The 19,578-nt window shown below is 40.7% G+C and overlaps 1 protein-coding gene across 1 annotated transcript; it reads left to right on the top strand.

Annotated features, from left to right (window-relative positions):
• Window positions 1–2,525: 2,525 nt before the first annotated feature.
• On the top strand, window positions 2,526–19,058 carry LOC310941421 (proline-rich protein 5-like; the record flags this gene model as incomplete). The annotated part of the gene is made up of 9 exons (XM_083906593.1): window positions 2,526–2,551; window positions 6,537–6,725; window positions 9,008–9,088; window positions 10,376–10,482; window positions 11,279–11,370; window positions 11,776–11,916; window positions 18,181–18,325; window positions 18,421–18,690; window positions 18,778–19,058. 9 exons carry the CDS (start codon window positions 2,526–2,528, stop codon window positions 19,056–19,058), a joined length of 1,332 nt encoding a protein of 443 aa, XP_083762719.1.
• Between the last annotated feature and the right edge of the window lie 520 nt (window positions 19,059–19,578).

Below are 19,578 nucleotides of genomic sequence, written 5' to 3'. Positions count from 1 at the left end.
GGTTTCCCCTTAAAAAAGAGACACTTGAGCGAGTTTTACAGCAGAACCTCAACTTGTGGTTTGGTTTAGTGCCAGAAGTGAAGCTGTGAGCAGACAAACCTGCTGCAGCAAGGTGCTAATTTCCCTGTCATGTCAGTGTGTGTGTGTGTGAGGGTGTTGATTTCCAACAGTGGAGTCTCTCTAATGAAGGATAAGTCAGGTTTTAAATGTGTGCATGTGTGTGTGGGAGGTTGCTGGTTTCATTCCATTTTCCTTATTCTAATCAAGTTCACACAACCACAGTCTGTGACTGCTCCAGGTCCAGGAGTGTGTCTACTGTCTGCTGTTATGTTTATGAACATTACACAGGGATTTAAAGTGAAAGCGTCAACAGGAGTGGAGAAGTTGTATATGTTAAATATTCACCAACGTCCTCTCTGTTTTCATGCTTATATAAAATTAAATGTCGACATTTGTCTTCCATATTGGTTGAGACATTTTTGAGAGGTTTTTTTTTAGGTTTTGGTAACGTTTCGCATGTGTGATCTTCTTTCTGCTTCTCCCTCCATCTTTCCCTGTCCCTTTTGTCCTCGTCTGTCCTCTTCTGTCCTTGTGTCCTCCTTCACAACATCCATGGACCTTCTCTGTGGTCTTCTGCTTTTCCTCCAGGCCAGCAGCTCCAGAGAGCGACACGAGGCAATGAGGTACGTTTCTGGACTGCAAAACTCCAAGAAAAACAAATCTTTCCACACATAAGTTCTGTTATTATACACGACAATAGAGGTAAACAAATGCTCAAGTTTGTCTTACTCCCTAATGAGCTAAAGAATGAATTGCCAGAGACATCTTTTGTCCAATAACAACACATTTGCACGTATATGTATTTAAGTATTTCAATGTAAAATGCCTCCTTATTGACATTTCTTACATATATAACTCTGATGCCAAAGACATCAGAGTTATGGCTGTACAATTCACCCTTTTCATTTTTAACCAAACACAAATCTTCACAGTTGCTTTCACCTTGACTTTATTTTTAATGTATTTACATTTTTTTGCTGAAGTTAAAGTTATTTTGTCAGATCTAGGAAATGCATGTCATTAAGAAATAATAATAATAATAAATCTGCATAGTAAAACAAATAGATGGAACAGACCTGGAAACATCTGTCACTGCAGGAGAATATGGTTTATATTGCGTAGCAGCAGCAAATACAGTTTCCAGGAAGTAAAGCCTCGGCCACTTGAGAGTCAGTACTGAACAAACGACATCACCAATATCATCTGAACACGTGATGATTGCACCGACTGTGAAATTAAAGGTTTTAACGGTGACCTCGACCGATGCGGCGTTGCATAATTTTCACGAGCAGGAAAACAATGGCTGTAATTCACACGGACTTTAATGTCGCGTTTTTACAACAATGTATAGTGAGAAAGGATGTGGAGCAAAGGGCGGTTGATGTGGGTCATGAGGAAGTCTCACCTTTAACCTGTTTGGTCCTTTAATACAGGCCATAAAGCTGCTTCATGTGTTCTAACTGAGTGTCAAGTGTCAGTCTTGGCCTCTTCACTGTAATTTGATTAAAAAAACAACGTTGCTTATTCATTTAGAGTTTAGACAGACTGTCCAAGTGATTTCTCTGTATCTTTTATCAGTTTATTTTTTTAATTGCACGTACAGTAAAAGGAATAACAAGAAATGTAAAAATATAAATATATAGTACACAAAAAAGAGAAAAAATAGTACATAGAACTCTCAAATGTGATCATGTCACTAAAGCTTTATTTATTTATGTGTCAATAACGTGCAACAGTCTGAGGCCACCATTTGATTTGTTTTAGCAACAGGTTACAGGTCATGCTAGTGATGTTCAGGTGTAGGGGAAGGTCACTTTCCCACTAAAAAAAAAGTGTTATTTTAAAACTGCCTCAATGTTTGAGAAATAATTATTATAATGTCGCTAAAACAACAAATATCATTTAAAAAATCACTCAATTTACCGAAAATGTGAATTTAAATAACATTATATTAATTTCAGATGAGAAAAAAAATGGTATCGAGCCATCCCATAGTTGGTAAACCATAATTATTGGTGTAAATAGAGTGATTAAGTAGATGTTTGTGGTCTCATTGACATAGAGGCAGTCATTATCTTCCGTGTCTGTTTTAAAATAAACAACATGGCTCTTCTCTTTGCAAATGAATCACACAAATTGTCATTTCGCAAAGGAGAAATTTTGTGTCGGCTACAGCGGCCATTTTGACCCCGACACGGTAAACACAGGTGTTCCTAATCAGGTTAATTAAAGCTCAGAGTGGCTCAGAACCCTCGTCAGTGTCATTAGTAACACCTGCCGGCTGCGAGGAAATGTCTATACCACGAAACATTAGTGTTATTCTTTATTTCCTGCTTTGACACATCAAATAAAAATATTATCTTCACCGAGAACTAGAAAATCAACTTTAATCGAGGTATGTTTGTTTCCTTCCTTTGTCAGATGCTGATTGGTGGGTGGACTCTAGATCACAGCTGAAGACCAACATGGAACGAGAGGGCTCTTTTAGGAGGTAACAACAAACACACACATGCACACACAACATAGACATAATGTTAGGGCAATCCCCTTAACGTACTCTTAACCATCACAACTAAGTGCCTCACCTTAACCTTTAATTAACGAAGGCCAGATTTGATCATGTGAAGGCTTGTGTGGGGTTTCCTTTTAAGGACTTTCATTGATTTACTTGACTTGATTTGTCTTGACTTGACTTGACTTGACTTGACTTGACTTGACTTGACTTGACTTGACTTGAATTGAATTGAATTGATTTGACTTGATTTGTCTTTATTTGATTTGATTTGATTTGACTTGAATTGACTTGTTTTTACTTGATTTGTCTTGAATTGAATTGACTTGATTTGTCTTGAATTGATTTGATTTGATTTGACTTGACTTGACTTGACTTTTTTGATTTGATTTGACTTTTTTGATTTGACTTGATTTGACTTTTTTGATTTGTCTTGAATTGACTTGATTTGACTTGACTTTTTTGATTTGACTTTTTTGATTTGACTTTTTTGATTTGACTTGATTTGTCTTGAATTGACTTGAATTGAATTGACTTGATTTGATTTGATTTGACTTGACTTGATTTGACTTTTTTGATTTGACTTGATTTGTCTTGAATTGATTTGATTTGACTTGACTTTTTTGATTTGATTTGATTTGATTTGACTTGACTTGATTTGACTTTTTTGATTTGACTTGATTTGTCTTGAATTGACTTGAATTGAATTGAATTGATTTGACTTGACCCGATTTGACTTTTTAATTTGACTTGAATTGATTTGACTTTTGATTTGTCTTGTTTTGACTTGTTTTGACTTGACTTGACTTGATTTGACTTATTTGATTTGATTTGATTTTACTTGATTTTACTTGATTTTACTTGATTTGACTTGACTTAACTTGACTTAGTACCAGAAAATGACTTTGGTAGAAGTGAATAATATTACTTAAGTAAAAGCCTTAAAGTATACGACATTTACTGTACTTAAGTATCAAAAGTAAGGCCTTAGCTTAACCTAAACCAGGGGTCTCAAACTCAAATGACCTGGGGGTCACATGAGGGTCAAGTCTGGTAAGGACACAACTGTGTGGAGAAAAACAACAGTAGGGCGTGGGTGATATTCTCTTAAAACTATACCAGGATATTGTGACGATAGTTGACATCCTTTCAGAATAAAGGTGTTTGTTTTGCTGCTTTATGATCCATAATTCACAACAGAAAACACATTCATGATGCAAAATGAATCTATAAATATCACACACATTTAAGTGACGGGCCGCATGGCATCGATGGAGCGTTTGAGACCTCTGGTTTAACTAAAGCCTTCTCCCTGACCTTAACCATAACCAGTGAGTGACTAACCTTAACTTTAACCTGCCGCCACATTTCAAATGTCAGCCCTCAGCTTAACCAGTTCCTCAGAAATGAGTAACACACACGTACACACACGTACATTCCTGAATGACCTCATTCTTTCATTCATTCATTCATTGAGCGCGTCCCTCTTATCCTCCTTTGTTTAGTAATTACTCTGCAGCCTTTTCTCTCTCGCTCTGAACTCACTGAACAAACAGTATCAGTAACTCTCAAACAAATCCCTGCACATTTAGAAAAGAATGAGTTAAATTGGGTTAATTCCCGGCAGCAGAGAGAGAGATAGTGTTTTTGTGAGTTATTTAATTATAGTTCTTGAGACGTCGTCGCATCTTGACTGAAGTGTCTGTAGATTGACACAAAGTACAAGATGACACCTTCCAAAGTATTTGGATAGTCTTACTTTTTAGTGTGTGTGTGTGTTTGTGTGTGTGTGTGAAGGAGAGACTGAGCCCAGAGCTCCTGTTTCTCACGCTGACCTATTTATGTGGAGCTGAACTCAGATCCAGGCTGACACACACACACACACACACACACACCTATCCTCTTCCTCTCCACATTATTCTTCAAGCCGCTGATTTTCCATCCCCTCTTTCTTCTCTTTCCCACTCCCCCCCCCCCCCCCCCTTTCTTCTGTTTTTTAAATCCAGTTAAATTTAATTCCATTGATATGAGAAGCGTCCACAGGACACGGATGATTCCAGATGTTCTTAAAAACTAAGATTGAAAGCAAATGTTTCCGTTCAGCTTGGTAATAAAAGCAAAACACAATCAACGCGGTAAATGAAGTGAGCGAGCGGTCAGTGAATTGGATCAGCTCGTCGTGAAAAGCCTGACCGACGACTCACTGTGTTTCAGAGCAAGTACAAGGTGAAACGAGTGTCACCTTCTAATTCTTCCCCACCCATTTGGCAGCTTTTTGAACCTGAAAGAGTTGCTTTGTTCGCTCGGTGGCACAGTCGCTCGCAGAATGTCACATGATCACAGCCTGGCACAGACAGGAAGACAGAGAGAGAGAGAGAAAGAGAGAGAAAGAAAGAAAGAGGAGAGAGAAAAGGTGGAGGAATGTACAAGTGGAAAGAGAAGAAAGAAGAAGAGAAGAGAGAGAAAAGGAGGAGGTGAAAGAGAGCGAGAGACACTTATTTTTCCACATAGATTTGTGTAGGTTTCCTTTTAAGAACTTAACTTAACCAGTGTAAGTACCTCAAAGGGATACTTGAGTAAACGTACAAGTATATTACCAGTAAATGACTTTGGTAGAAGTTGAAGTCTCTTTTTTATCATTATATATTACTTAAGTCTTATATGACATTTACTGTACATAAGTATCAAAAGTCATTTTCTGATGTACAATGTATCAAAAGAAAGTGAGGATTGATGGTAGCAGTGTTGTCTTAGAACAGGAAGGTTGTGGGTTCAATTCCTGGCTCTGCTAGTCTATATGTGTCCTTGAGCAAGACACTTACCCCCATGTTGAAGCGTGTAAAGCGGCTCATCAAGACTAGAAAAGCTCTAAGTAGTAAAACTAGAACCATATAAGGTTCTTTGGCTTGTCCTCATTGGAGAACCCTTTTTGGTTCCAGGTAGAACCTTAATAAAAAGGTTCTACCTGGAACCCTGAGTGTAACCAATAATCCTTTTAAAACCCTTTATTTAGTAAAGGGGTTCTCTGAATCAAAATGGTTCTTACTGGAACGCTTAGTGTTAACAAGAACCCTTGAATACCCCTTCTCCAGGTTCCAGGTACACTCTTACAAATTAGGGTTCCAAAAGGGTCCTTCTACAAGGGCTGAGGTTCTACCTGGAACCATTTGCTTCATTCAAGGGTTCTTGGTAACACCAGTGGTTCCAGTAAGAACCATTTTGATCCAGAGAACCCTTTAAAACCCCTTTCCTGAATAAGGGGTTTTGAAGGGGTTCTTGGTGGAATCCCCCAAAAGGGTTCCAGGTGAAACCTTTATAAAAAGATTCTACCTTGAGCCAAAAAGGGTTCTCCTATGAGGACAAGCCGAAGAACCTTATATGGTTCTACTTAGCACTTTTATTTCTAAGAGTGTAGAACCTCAGCCCTTGTAGAAGAACACTTTTGGAACCCTTATTTCTAAGAGTGTACAGACCATAATACCAACTCTTCTTCTTCTGATTTTATTTGGTAGTAATGAGTAACAAAGATAGTTAAATATAAATAACAAAGTCCAAATGCATGTGTTTGGACTTTGTTACGTTACAACACTGCTCATTAGGACCAGGTTTTGGTCTCTATGAGGACTACAGGTCCTGACAAGGTCAGTGTTTATGCCAGAAAAGAGGAGGGATTTTATATATCGCCAGTTTTCTCTCTTCCTCTCTGTGTGTGTTTATTTCTCCTGAGTTCACCTGCTTCACTCCTCTACAGCACATTAGCTTATGTAAACATTAACAGATGGCTAATAAAACGTAATCACCCTCCAGTAAAAAAAAAAAATCCCAACGTTGTCAGCAAATAAAAAATCAAAACAAAAATATAGATCTATAGATTCACGTCTGTAAAACAAATAATGATTTATATTTATATTTGTGGTTATTACCGTTGTGTCTCTCTATCTCTTCTTCTTTTTTGGATTTCGAGGAGTCTCCACAGCAAACTGAGGCTGGGCAACAGCTCGTCGTCCAGTCTCAACGACCTCCCGCTGGCTAAGAGCCCAGCAGGGGGAGGAGGGGACAGGGCCGGAACAGCCGGGGAACGCCTGGTGGACGAGTGCAGCAAAGACAAGGGGACGCAGCAGAGGAGAGCCGGGGCCAACGCTACCTGGAACAGGTCAGTGTGTGAGAGAGAGAGACACGTGATTATTATGTTCCACGTTCATGTTCTGTCCCAAACAGACCAGGAGAAGCTCATTCATGCTTTCATCTCCACTCGTCTGACAGGAAGGAGAATTAAACAGCTGCAAGTCATTTGACTTTAACCAGAACAAAAAGATCAGAGCACATTACTCCAGTTTTAAAGTCTTTACACTGGCTTCCTCTGACTTATAGAATAGACTTACTGCTGCTGCTGCTGCTTGTCTACAAATCACTACATGGTTTATGTCCATAAAGACACATTAAAATAATACACACCACATAGCCAGCCCCAGAGTTCAGATCAAATAAGGTAAAGCATCCTTTACCATTTACTGAGTGGAACAAACTACCAGTGGAACTGAAACCAGCAACGATGTTTTTGTTATTTTTCAGATTACAAAGTTGAAAGAGGCAGAACCTCGTTTCTGAGGAACTGGTTTAGTTTAGTTTAGTTTAGTTAAAGCATTGATAAATTTTAATCTTCTGCACTATACTTAAAAAAATTAGCATGTTTAGCATTAGCATTATATTGTTTTCTTTATTTTTATATATATATATTTTTAAAATATGAATATACATGTATTTTTTATAAGCCGCCTTATCAGTCAAACACAATCTTTCATTTCTTTTCCCCAGTTCCACTCAGTGTTTTCAATAAGGCTTTTATTGTGAAGGACCTGCAGTTTTGCTCGTTACTGAAGAACAGACTGTTTAGAATTGTATTATTTGTGTCAATTTTCAACATAAATCATACAGTAGCGGCTCCACAAGATGACTGAAATGAATGAAACTGTCCGTTACCTTCAATATAAATACAGATTTACTATGGATGTAGTGGAGTGTTGGAAACATTTTTGCTAATGCAAGTACACTATTTAAGTGTTTTTAGATCTGTCAGTGCAAACATTTCTTATCTTACATCCACTCTCCTGCACACACACACACACACACACACACACACACACACACACACACACACACAGTGGCGGCCTCTGTCATATGCAAATATGTCTTTGCATGTGTGCACCTTTTTCACTTGCCATGTCATGTAAGCATAAGCATCAACAGAAGGAAGCCGTATTGTCGCCATTGTCCGTGCTGTGAATATGAAAACTCTAATGCGTGCACATAAGTACCAACTCATCCTGTCCTCTTCCCCTCAGGGTCCGTTTTTCTCTCTCTCTCTTTTCATCTCTGTCCGTCTCTCTCATCTCATTCTGCCTCATAGGTTCTTTTCTCCTCTCTCTCTCTTTTCTCTGGTTATTTTTGATGTTTTTTGCAGCACAGATTGTAAAGAACGCGCTCTCGGTTCTGCACCAACCACATGAGCTGGACTGAATCTTGCAGTGAAACGTGCTCAAGTTCCTGTTTCACACAGTTGTTTTCATTTTATTTTTACTTTGCATACACTATAGGTTTTATGACTTTAACCCAGATACATAGTTTGTCGAGGTTTCAGGACACAGACACAGTGTGCATGTGTGTGTGTGTGGTGTCATGTTCTACTGTTACTGTGCTTTATTGAATGGAAATGCTTTATTTTTAGTGTTGTTATTTAAGTCTATTTTGGATTTAGTTAAGGCTGCAATGATTATTTGATGAATGGATTATTAAAGGGCTATTTTACCCCACTTGGTCAAATGAAGGATAAACTTGAAATCATAATGATGCTGCTGCTGTTTGTTTAATTCGACCAAATACGATATAATATAGTATATATATAATATAGGGCTTTTATTTTTCTTTGAAAGAAGTGACTTTGACGTCAACTTTTTGTCCGTTTTATTGATTTTTTTCATTAACGGTGCATTATGTAATAAATCTAAATCAACTGGCCATAAAATCCTCCTAATATGTCACAGAGACTCAGGAATAATGTTCATATAACAAACTGAACTCACCAACAACAGTACAGACAAAATATTTGCATAAAAAAAGATATTTTGCAGACTGCAAATCATGTTTATGTTTTGAAATCATGTGGCGCCACCTACAGCCGTCTACCAATCATTGCAGTCAGTAGAGTCTCAGCCAATTATGTCAGAAAACGCAATCTAAAAGACCTCTGTATTTTGAATTTGAATGTATTAACTGTTTTTGGCCACATTACATATGGCACCTTTAACTACCAGTTAAATAAAGCTACATCATGTGTATTTTATCCTCGTGCAGCAGCAGCAGCAGCATCATATTGATCTCCACATTACTCATTCAAGTCTTCATCGACTAAATGTTTCCCTGTGTGTTTATCTGCAGCATCCACAACGCTGTGATCTCGGTTTTCCAGAGGAAAGATCTGGGAGAAAATGAACTCTACACTCTGAATGAAGGTGTCAGGTTAGCTTCTCTTTCTCTCTCTCCATCCATTCATCCATCTGCATGCAAATCTGTGTTTTTGTTGTGTGTCTGCACTTTGTTTGTCTGACTCTCACTTTCACACAACTATGCTCGAGTTTTTTTTTATTTTGGGACGTTTGACTAAATTATAGTGTTTTTCATCCTCCCCTCACTTCAGCTGCAGATTTCTTTGCCGAAAACAAACATTCTTTCTGTCAAACGCTCGCAGCGAGAGCTTCGGCGCGTCATTGCTAAGTTTAGTCTTCACTGAAAATGTTGTACACGTTGTTCCCTCGACTGTCCGCTGAAACAGGGATGATAACAGGCTGCAGTTCACAGGAGTCACTGCTGTGTGTAATCGAGGGCGTATGAAACCAGGCACAGCCTCATTTCTGAGGATCTGGTTGAGTTTAAGACTAATATTTGAACTGTAGTTAGGTTAAAGGCGCCATATGTGAGAATGTGGCCAAAAACAGTTACTACACTCAAATTCAAAATACAGAGGTCTTTTAGGTTTTCTCCGCCATTGTAGCTCAGACGTAACTGGCAACCCGTGGTTGCTCGGCAACTGAGACTCTACTGACTGCAATGATTGGTAGACGGCAGTAGGTGGCGCTGCATGCCAAAACATGATTTGCAGTCTGCAAAATATTTTTTTTTAATGCAAATATTTTGGCTGTATTGTTGGTGAGTTCAGTTTGTTATATGAACATTATTCCTGATTCTCTGTGACATATTAGGAGGATTTTATGGCCAGTTGATTTAGATTTATTACATAATGCACTGCTTAAACTTTCGGCATTAATATATTCATATTTGGTCAAGTAGATCACTTTTATATCCATAAAAAGTGCTTGTTTTTGCCAATAAATGGTTTGGATTGTTATTGTAAGCAGTAACAGAAGGTAGGAGCATTTTCTGGCATAAACACTGACCTTGTCAGGACCAGTTGTCCTCATGGAGAGACCAAAACCTGCTCCTAATGAGGCAGAACCTCATTTCTGAGGATCTGGTTAAGTTTAAAACTAATGTTAGGTTAAGGTTAGACATTAACTGGTTATAGCTGCAAAAACATGTGCATGTGTGCATGTGTGTGTAAAACAATGGAAAACCCCCATTGTTAAATATTCCTCATTTCCTGGTTTCGCTGCTGTTTAAACACAGCGTGTTAATGTCATTATTTCAGCTTCATAACCACGTGTATGTATGCATTTACCAGACTCTGCATGTGCACAAACAACCCATATACTTTTTTAAAAAGTTTTTTTTATTATTATTATTTTGCAGACAGCTGCTAAAGACGGAGCTGGGCTCCTTCTTCACCGAGTACCTTCAGAACCAGCTGCTCACTAAAGGCATGGTCATACTGAGAGACAAGATCCGCTTCTATGAAGGTACACGCACACAAAAGAACACCCATAAAAACACTGGAGAGGAAGTATTTTTGCAGATAATAAAAAAGGTAAAAACGGGCCATGTTGTTATAAATTAAAGAGGAAGATTTAATGACTGTAGATTGGTTTTCACAATTAATCTATTAGTTGTTTTGTCAATAAAAGGCCTTTACAGAGATAAGAAAAACTTTATAAAAAAGATAAATCTGTTCTGTACTTTAAATTGATTTTGATTATCTGTTGTAGAGAATTTATGGCAGCAGTTTTTATCTCAACATGACACACTCGCGTAGCAGAGCCAAATAATTATTGACTAAACATCCAAATGTAGAGTTAAACATTTAACTATTAGTTTCAACTGTGAGAACACAGTGTAATCACTGCACCATCACACACACACACAGAGTGAAAGAGTGTGTCTGGGACGCTCTAACGATTTTCTTCTCTCTGTTGTGGTAAATGTATGACTTTTAGTCAAAGTACCAGATAAATGACAACACACACACTTACAGGAAGTGTGTGTGTGCTCTACGTCAGAAAGAAACCGCATTGACTCTTTGTTCTGGTTTAATCAGATTTAGTCAGTGCGTGTTCATGTGGAAATAGAAATAACCCCACTCATCAAATAACTGGGTATTTTCAGGAATAAATTATCTGTGACATTTAGGAATTTATCTATGATTTCAGTGAGAAAAAAATGCCTGTTTCATTTCAAGTTGACTTTAAGGCTTTTAAATTATGTTGCAAATATTGAAGAAACACTTGTTGGTTTTTTCATAATTTCTTCCCACTGTAGGTCAGAAGTTGTTGGACTCTCTGGCCGACACGTGGGACTTCTTCTTCTGCGATGTTCTGTCCATGCTGCAGGCCATTTTCTGTCCTGTACAGGTACACACACTCACTAACGTTCTCCTGTCCATCACCCTTTTCTAACACAAGATACCAGGTCCTTTTGTGTATTGTGTAATTAGGTCTAGACTGAACTTGCACCTTCCTACAACATCTGCATCCGGGAGTCGGCTCCCCGATACCTACAGTAGACAAAGAGGTGTGAAAACACGGCCTGGAAAGGCAGACTCCTTTGTCTATTGGAGGAATGTGAAAGGGTAGTTGCTCAGGTATAAATGTGGAGGGCTCACTATGCTCTGGGTCTTTCTCCAGCTAGGATCACTCGTGTATAAAATAAAAACCTTGTCGGCCGGCTAGAAGTCTCTATTTCATTCTTCACCAGCAGCAGAGAATTTCCACAACTCTTATCACGTCGATGTCACGTTTTGTCCTTCTTTTCTTCAGGGGAAGGAGCCGTCAGTGCGTCAGCTCGCTCTTCTCCACTTCAGGAACATCATCACCCTGAACCTGAAGCTGGACGAGGCTCTCTCTCGACCCCGAGCCAGAGTTCCTCCTTCTATCATACAGATGCTGCTAATACTACAGGTATATATATATATATAAACACTCTTTCACCTCATCCACACACACAGTCAGACACACAACATGTATCTTGTTGTTGTTGGTGGAGGAAGCAGGATAAGTGACAGCAGATGAGAAACAAGATTTTTATTTTTTTCTTCTTGCAAAGGGATCTCACAGGAAGTGGTGTCAGTGTGAACAGTCGCATTCCCATGACCACTTAATCCCCTGTGTGTTGTTGTGTTTGTTGCCCTGTGAGGACTTTTTGAAGGTTAAGACTTAAGGGTTAGACAATTCATGTTGATAAGTGTATATACAATGACTTAAGTCTCTGACAGTCATGTGCAGCCTGTGGATAATTGGACATCATTATATTCACTGATCAGCGGGTTTTTCATGTTGCGGTTGAAAATAAGGAAAGTACAAAACAAGATTTAAATCAAATTACAGCTGGTTCACAATGGATTCTTTCACAATACACCATGGATATACACTTTAGTTATGTTTACAATGATATATATATATATATATAACTGATCTAGTTTGTAATCTGCTGTGCGGTGAGGCTTCTCAGCACACAGTTAACTGTCCGTTACATTCATTTCCTGAGGGAGCAGAAAGAATTGTTTACTTATTTGACTTAATTCAGATTAAAAATGTAAAATAAGGACGACAACATGTGTGAGTGGATGTTAGTTTGCTATGACAGTGCTCTTGTTCTCATATTTTTAACATTTCATACATTTACTGTACTTTTACTTTGTCTGTGACGGTGTTAAATGTCCTTATGCCTGAAAGTGAGTCACTGTTGTGACTCACTGGCCCAAATCTGCTGCTTCCAGACTCAGACAGGTAAAGTGAAAAAAGGACACAGGGATTTGTGCAGCAGAGTCATTTTAATGAACCTGTTTTTGTTTTGTCTGCAGCGTACACTATAGAATGAGCAGATGAGGAGGTAGATTCATGAGTGGAAAGCAGTGCTTCTTTGTTTCATCTGTTAGTAATTTCTCTTTCATTCTGTCAAAATACTGTGACGCCAGTTTCACTGAAGTCTGCTCTGTTGATGTGGTTTGTCTCTGCGCTGTGGTTTAGAAGCAGGGGCTCGGTGATTAAGACTATTGAAGGCTGATTGATCTGAAGACAAATGCATCACATGCCTCTTGTTGTTTATAATATATGGACACTTTGAGGTCATAAAGTGGCAACGTCCTGATAATGAGGGTCTTTTATTTGTAGAGGATCTTTAAAGAACAGACGGATATGAAAACTGTGATGTAACGTTTAACAAGAAGAGCTATTAACAAGCAATAAACAGTCTCCACATATGTACGGAGGATGAATGAAGTCTTTATTAGATTAAGAGATTTGCATCAGCAGCCATTTCACGGATTTTCGTACTCATCGACTCCAGTTTGTTTTTTCATAGATGTAAAACATGAACTCAGCCTGTGTCCTGATCTAATCAGTGTTTTCACAGTAACAATGGATGAAATGGCTCTGTGTGATGTGAAATGTATCAGACTCACAGAGTTTCCAGTCAGTGATGTGAAACTTGGTGTGTTTGCGCTCATTGTTGTGGTTTTACAGCTGCTTTTGGTTCAGTCTCAGCTGCTCACACCAGAATTGCTCACGTAAGAGGCAGTCGACTGTTTTCTTTTTTATATATATATATATAATCCAATTGTGTTTGTTCAGATTTTGTTTCCACACAGTAATATCTGACAGAAGTGTCATTGAGTCTTATTTTCATAAACTCTTTTTCATAAATAAACAGATTGTTGCAACCAACCAGCCTCCTACTACACCACTTACTACTTTTACTACTTTTATTACTACTACTACTACTACTACTACGACTACTTTAACTTTTTTTGACAATTTTTGACCATTTTTGGACCACATACGATTATCCTATGACGTCTTTGACCATTTTTGGACAACATGCTATACTAGGACATTTTTGTCCTAGTATAGCATGTCGTCCAAAAATGGTATAGTATAATATGTATTGTCTTCACATACAAATGTTGTTTTCTGTTTGTTACAGAAAGACAAAGACTCCAGGAAATGTTCATCAATGTTTGTCAAACCTGGAATTGATGATTCTCAAATGTCTTCTCTTTTTTTAATCCACAAGCCAAAAATGATTCTGTTTTGATTATTTCTTTGTTATAAGGAACAAAGAAAGCAGAAAATGTTCAACATGTGAACAATTGTAAAACAATTAAAGAACCAACAACAATTGATTGATTATTAAATTAATTGTTAATTAATTTAGTAATGAAGTAATCCTTGCATCCCTACTTGTTTTGGGGGGGCTTGAGCACAGCCCCGATCTCCCACCACCACACCACCGAGTTATTTCTTGGGACTGCGAGGTGGAATCGAACCAACCACCAGCAGACTGGCACTACCTTACAGGTGCAAATGAAACCACTATGCCACACATCCCGGAGCTCTTGGTGCTTTTCAGTATTCACTTTGGATGTGGAGCCTTAAATGTTGGAGTATAAGTAGATTGAACCCATAACCTCAAGATAGGCTGCTCCTTAAGCAGTTGAGCTAACTGCACACTCTTGCTTTTATTTTCTAACTGTTTGGCTGCGTGTGCTGGACTGACGTTATTAAGTAGTTCAATACGTTGAGGTCATGGGTTCGATTATTTTGCAGATAAGCACACAAGGACAAATAGCTCATGGGACTAAGAGAATGACTCAAGTTCCTAAGATTCGTGTGAGTATGGGTTCAAATCTTGCATGGACTGATTTTTAAATACAATATTCAACCAGATAGAGTAAATAGGAGTTTGAAAAATGAAAGAAAGAGTCTGGCGTTAGCTCAACTGGTTAAGGAGCAGTCCTCAGGATCCTGAGGTTATGGGTTCAACCCTTGGTTCCTGTGAGTATGGGTTTGAATTTTAAATACAATATTCAACCACAAACAGTAAATAGGAGTTCGAAAGATCTAAGTTTGAGTGTGGAGTTAGCTCAACTGGTTAAGGAGCAGTCCTCAGGATCCTGAGGCTATGGGTTCAATCCCCTTATACGCCAACATTTAAGGTTCCACATCCAAAGTGAACACTGAAAAGCACCAAGAGCTCCCAAATCTCTCAGGGATGTGTGGCGTAGTGGTTGAGTTCACAACTGTAAGGTTGTATCAGTCAGATGGTGGCTGGTTCGAATCCACTTCGCCGTCCCTAGAGATTACTCGGTGGTGCGGAGCGGCAATGGAGAGTAGGAGAGGGAGGAGAGGAGAGTAGGAAAGGAAGAGGAGAGGAAGAGGGAGGAGAGAGTAGAGTAGGAGAGGAAGAGGGAGGAGAGGAGAGAGGAGAGTAGGAAAGGAAGAGGAGAGGAAGAGGGAGGAGAGGAGAGAGGAGAGTAGGAAAGGAAGAGGAGAGGAAGAGGGAGGAGAGTAGGAAAGGAGGAGAGGAGGAGAGAGGAGAGAGGAGAGTAGGAAAGGAAGAGGAGAGGAAGAGGGAAGAGAGGAGAGGGAGGAGAGGAAGAGGGAGGGGAGGAGAGAGGAGAGTAGGGAGGGGAGGAGAGGAGAGGAGAGTAGGGGAGGAGAGAAGGAAGAGGAGAGGAAGAGGGAAGAGAGTAGGGGAGGAGAGGAGGAGAGGGAGGAGAGGGAGGGGAGGAGAGAGGAGAGGAGAGTAGGAGAGGGAGGAGAGTAGGAAAGGAAGAGGAGAGTAGGGAGGGGAGGAGAGGAGAGAGGAGAGTAGGGAGGGGAGGAGAGGAGAGAGGAGAGTAGGAAAGGAAGAGGAGAGGAAGAGGGAAGAGAGTAGGGGAGGAGAGTAGGAGAGGGAGGAAGAGGGAGGGGAGGAGAGAGGAGAGGAGAGGAGAGGAGAGGAGAGGAGAGGAGAGGAGAGGGGAGGAGAGTAGGAGAGGAATAGGGAGGAGAGTAGGGAGAGGAGGAGAGTAGGAGGTAGGAGAGAAGAGGGAGAGTAGGAAAGGAAGAGGAGAGTAGGAGAGGATGGGAGAGGGAAGAGCAGAAAACAGAAGGATGACTTACTTCTCCCTCGAGGTGCTTTTCAGTGTTCACTTTGGATGTGGAACCTTAAATGTTGGCTTATAAGGGGATTGAACCCAATCCTTTCTCCTCTCCTCCCTCTCCTCTTCCTTTCTCTCCTACTCCTACTCTCCTCTCCTACTCTCCTCTCCTCTTCCTTTCCTACTCTCCTCCCTCTCCTACTCTCCTCCCTCTTCCTCTCCTCCTACTCTCCTCTCCTCCCTCTCCTACTCTCCTCTCCTACTCTCCTCTCCTCCCTCTCCTACTCTCCTCTCCTCCCTCTCCTACTCTCCTCTCCTCCCTCTCCTACTCTCCTCCTTTCCTACTCTCCTCCCTCTCCTACTCTCCTCCCTCTCCTACTCTCCTCTCCTCTTCCTTTCCTACTCTCCTCCCTCTCCTACTCTCCTACTGTCCTCCCTCTTCTACTCTCCTCCCTCTTCCTCTCCTACTCTCCTCCCTCTCCTACTCTCCTCCCTCTCCTACTCTCCTCCCTCTCCCCCCTCTTCCTCCCCCTCCTACTCTCCTCTCCTCCCTCTCCTCCTCTCCTCCCTCTCCTCTTCCTTTCCTACTCTCCTCTCCTCTCCTCCCTCTCCTACTCTCCTCCCCCTTTCTCTCCTACCTCTCCTACTCTCCTCCTCTCCTCTCCTCCCTCTCCTACTCTCCTCTCTCTCCTACTCTCCTCCCTCTTCCTTTCCTACTCTCCTCTCCTCCCTCTCCTACTCTCCTCTTCCTTTCCTCCCTACTCTCCTCCCTCTTCCTCTCCTCCCCCTTTCTCTCCTACCTCTCCTACTCTCCTCTCCTACTCTCCTCTCCTCCCTCTCCTCCTCTCCTACTCTCCTCTCTCTCCTACTCTCCTCCCTCTTCCTCTCCTACTCTCCTCTCCTCTCCTCCCTCTTCCTCTCCTACTCTCCCTCTCCTCCCCTACTCTCCTCCCTCTTCCTCTCCTCTTCCTTTCCTACTCTCCTCTTCTCCCTCTTATCTCCTCTCTCCCATCCTCCACTTTATTGCCGCTCCGCACCACCGAGTAATCTCTAGGGACGGCGAAGTGGATTCGAACCAGCCACCATCTGACTGATACAACCTTACAGTTGTGAACTCAACCACTACGCCACACATCCCTGAGAGATTTGGGAGCTCTTGGTGCTTTTCAGTGTTCACTTTGGATGTGGAACCTTAAATGTTGGCGTATAAGGGGATTGAACCCATAGCCTCAGGATCCTGAGGACTGCTCCTTAACCAGTTGAGCTAACTCCACACTCAATCTTATGTCTTTCGAACTCCTATTTACTGTTTGTGGTTGAATATTGTATTTAAAATTCAAACCCATACTCACAGGAACCAAGGGTTGAACCCATAACCTCAGGATCCTGAGGACTGCTCCTTAACCAGTTGAGCTAACTCCAGGCTCTTTCTTTCATTTTTCCAACTCCTATTTACTCTTTTTGGTTGACTATTGTATTTAAAAATCAGTCCATGCAAGATTTGAACCCATATTCACACGAATCTTAGGAACTTGAGTCATTCTCTTAGTCCCATGAGCTATTTGTCCTTGTGTGCTTATCTGCAAAATAATCGAACCCATGACCTCAACGTATTGAACTACTTAATAACGTCATTCCAGCACACACAGCCAAACAGTTAGAAAATAAAAGCAAGAGTGTGTAGTTAGCTCAACTGGTTAAGGAGCAGCCTTCAGTATCTTGAGCTTGTGGGTTCATTTCCCTTGTACTCCAACATTTAAGGCTCCACATCCAAAGTGAACACTGAAAAACACCAAGAGCTCCTAAATCACAGAGGGATGTGTGGCGTAGTGGTTTCATTTGCACGTGTAAGGTTGTGCCAGTCTGGTGGTGGCTGGTTCGAAGAGATTACTCACTGGTGGTGGTGGATTTATCTAAACTGCCCTCCGGTGGACAAACATGATACTATGTCATTCAGGGCTACACTATGACGTTTTTGACCATTTTTGGACGACATACTCTATGATGTTTTGGTCATAGTTTTTGACCCTAACGTTTGGTCAAAAACCTCAGAGTAAAGTATGTCGTGTTTGGTCCAAAATTTAACAAAAACATCTATACTATACTTTGTCGTGAAAAAAAATGTTGATACTTACAGTACTCAGGGATTTTTTATATTGTATTATAAGAAAAACATTGACAACATTAAGTACTTGATGATTAAAAATGCAATTCTGATTGTTGGTCTCATTGTTTGATTTAAATGTCAAAGTACAGTTATTTGTTAATAATTTCACTGTATCCTGTCTTTCATTAAATTCAGGGCGTACATGAATCTAAAGGTATAACAGACGACTACCTTCGTTTGGAGTCCCTCATCCAGAAAGTGGTCTCTCCCTACCTGGGGACATACGGCTTGTATTCCAAAGATGGATCCTCCAGTCCAGACTGCTCCCCCCGTTTATTAGGTGTGTGTTTGTGTGTGTGCGGTCGCTCCATGTTACCTCATGTAAATGTTTTCTGGAGTGTGGCACGCTTTTATCTTTATCTTTTCTCTCTTCAGAAAAACGTCGACAGCGCGCCTGGTCGGGCAAACCTGGCAACACCTCCGCTGCCAAAAACCCAGTGGTGCGTTCCAAGAGCTACAACGTTCCCATGCTGTCACCTGTGGTGGAATCTGACACGGACTCGTCGCACACAGGAGGTGGCACAGGTGTCAGACGACACTCCGTCTCAGAGATGACTTCCTGTGTTGAGGAGAGCAGCTCTGGGGTTGAACCTGCCGCCGGTAACGCCGCCACATCCTCCCTCATCAAACACTCTGTAGTGTCAGGTAAGGTTGTCGTTTTTTTTTCATGCAGTCTTGTTTTTGTTTTTGGTGTGTATTTTGGGTTGGGTTTTAAGATGCGTTTGTTTCCAGACACTGTGACCTCCGGCAGCCTTCCCGAGCCCTCACCCTGTGAAGACTCACACAGCACCGGATCCATGATGTCAGACTCACCGTCGTCCCCCAGAGTCCTCCTGGCTCCAGGCACCAGCTCCGGTCCCAGTCCGTCATCCAGTCCGGAGATTGCGATGGACCACGTCGTGGAGTCTCTGGACTCGGAGACGGAGCCGGACGGCATCTTTCTGGACTTCTCGCGACGATGCTCTGTCGGATCGACACACAGCAGAGACAGCGGCAGGCAGAGTGTGGCGTGACGCACACACACACCAGCACGTTTATGGAAGGAGATGCTAAATTATCACGAATTAAAACAGATTTATTTTTCTACAGATTCTTCTGTCTCTAATGATGACCGGCAAATATATTTGAATTTGGCATTTTCTGACGTGTATTTCCACCACTGAAAAACAAAAGTCTAACTAATAAAAGAGTTTTTATGTTGACACTGATGTTTTCATACTTTTCTCTCAGGCTATGAACTGATGAACCTTCTCATTTGGATCAAGATTTATGTCAAAATAAAGAGGAAAATGTAGCAGAAAGTAAATTAAACAATGAGTTTTTTGATTAAATGTAATCCTAAAGAACCCCAATTTTCTTATCAACAGGGATTTAAAATTGCAACCTCAGCGCCATCTTGTGTCAATGTCATCACTGTGCAACGTGGGTGACTTTTTAATTGGGCTAAGTATTATTAGTATTATTGGCCTGCACATTAATACAGTTATTAACAAATGCACTGTACAGCCCCTGCAAGTAACTTTAAACAGTTTA

The sequence above is a fragment of the Microchirus variegatus genome, assembly GCF_963457635.1.
Source record: "Microchirus variegatus genome assembly, chromosome: 20".
In the NCBI taxonomy this organism is placed as follows: domain Eukaryota; kingdom Metazoa; phylum Chordata; class Actinopteri; order Pleuronectiformes; family Soleidae; genus Microchirus; species Microchirus variegatus.
Note: the sequence above shows the minus strand (reverse complement) of the source record. Positions and strands in the feature narration are given on the sequence as shown.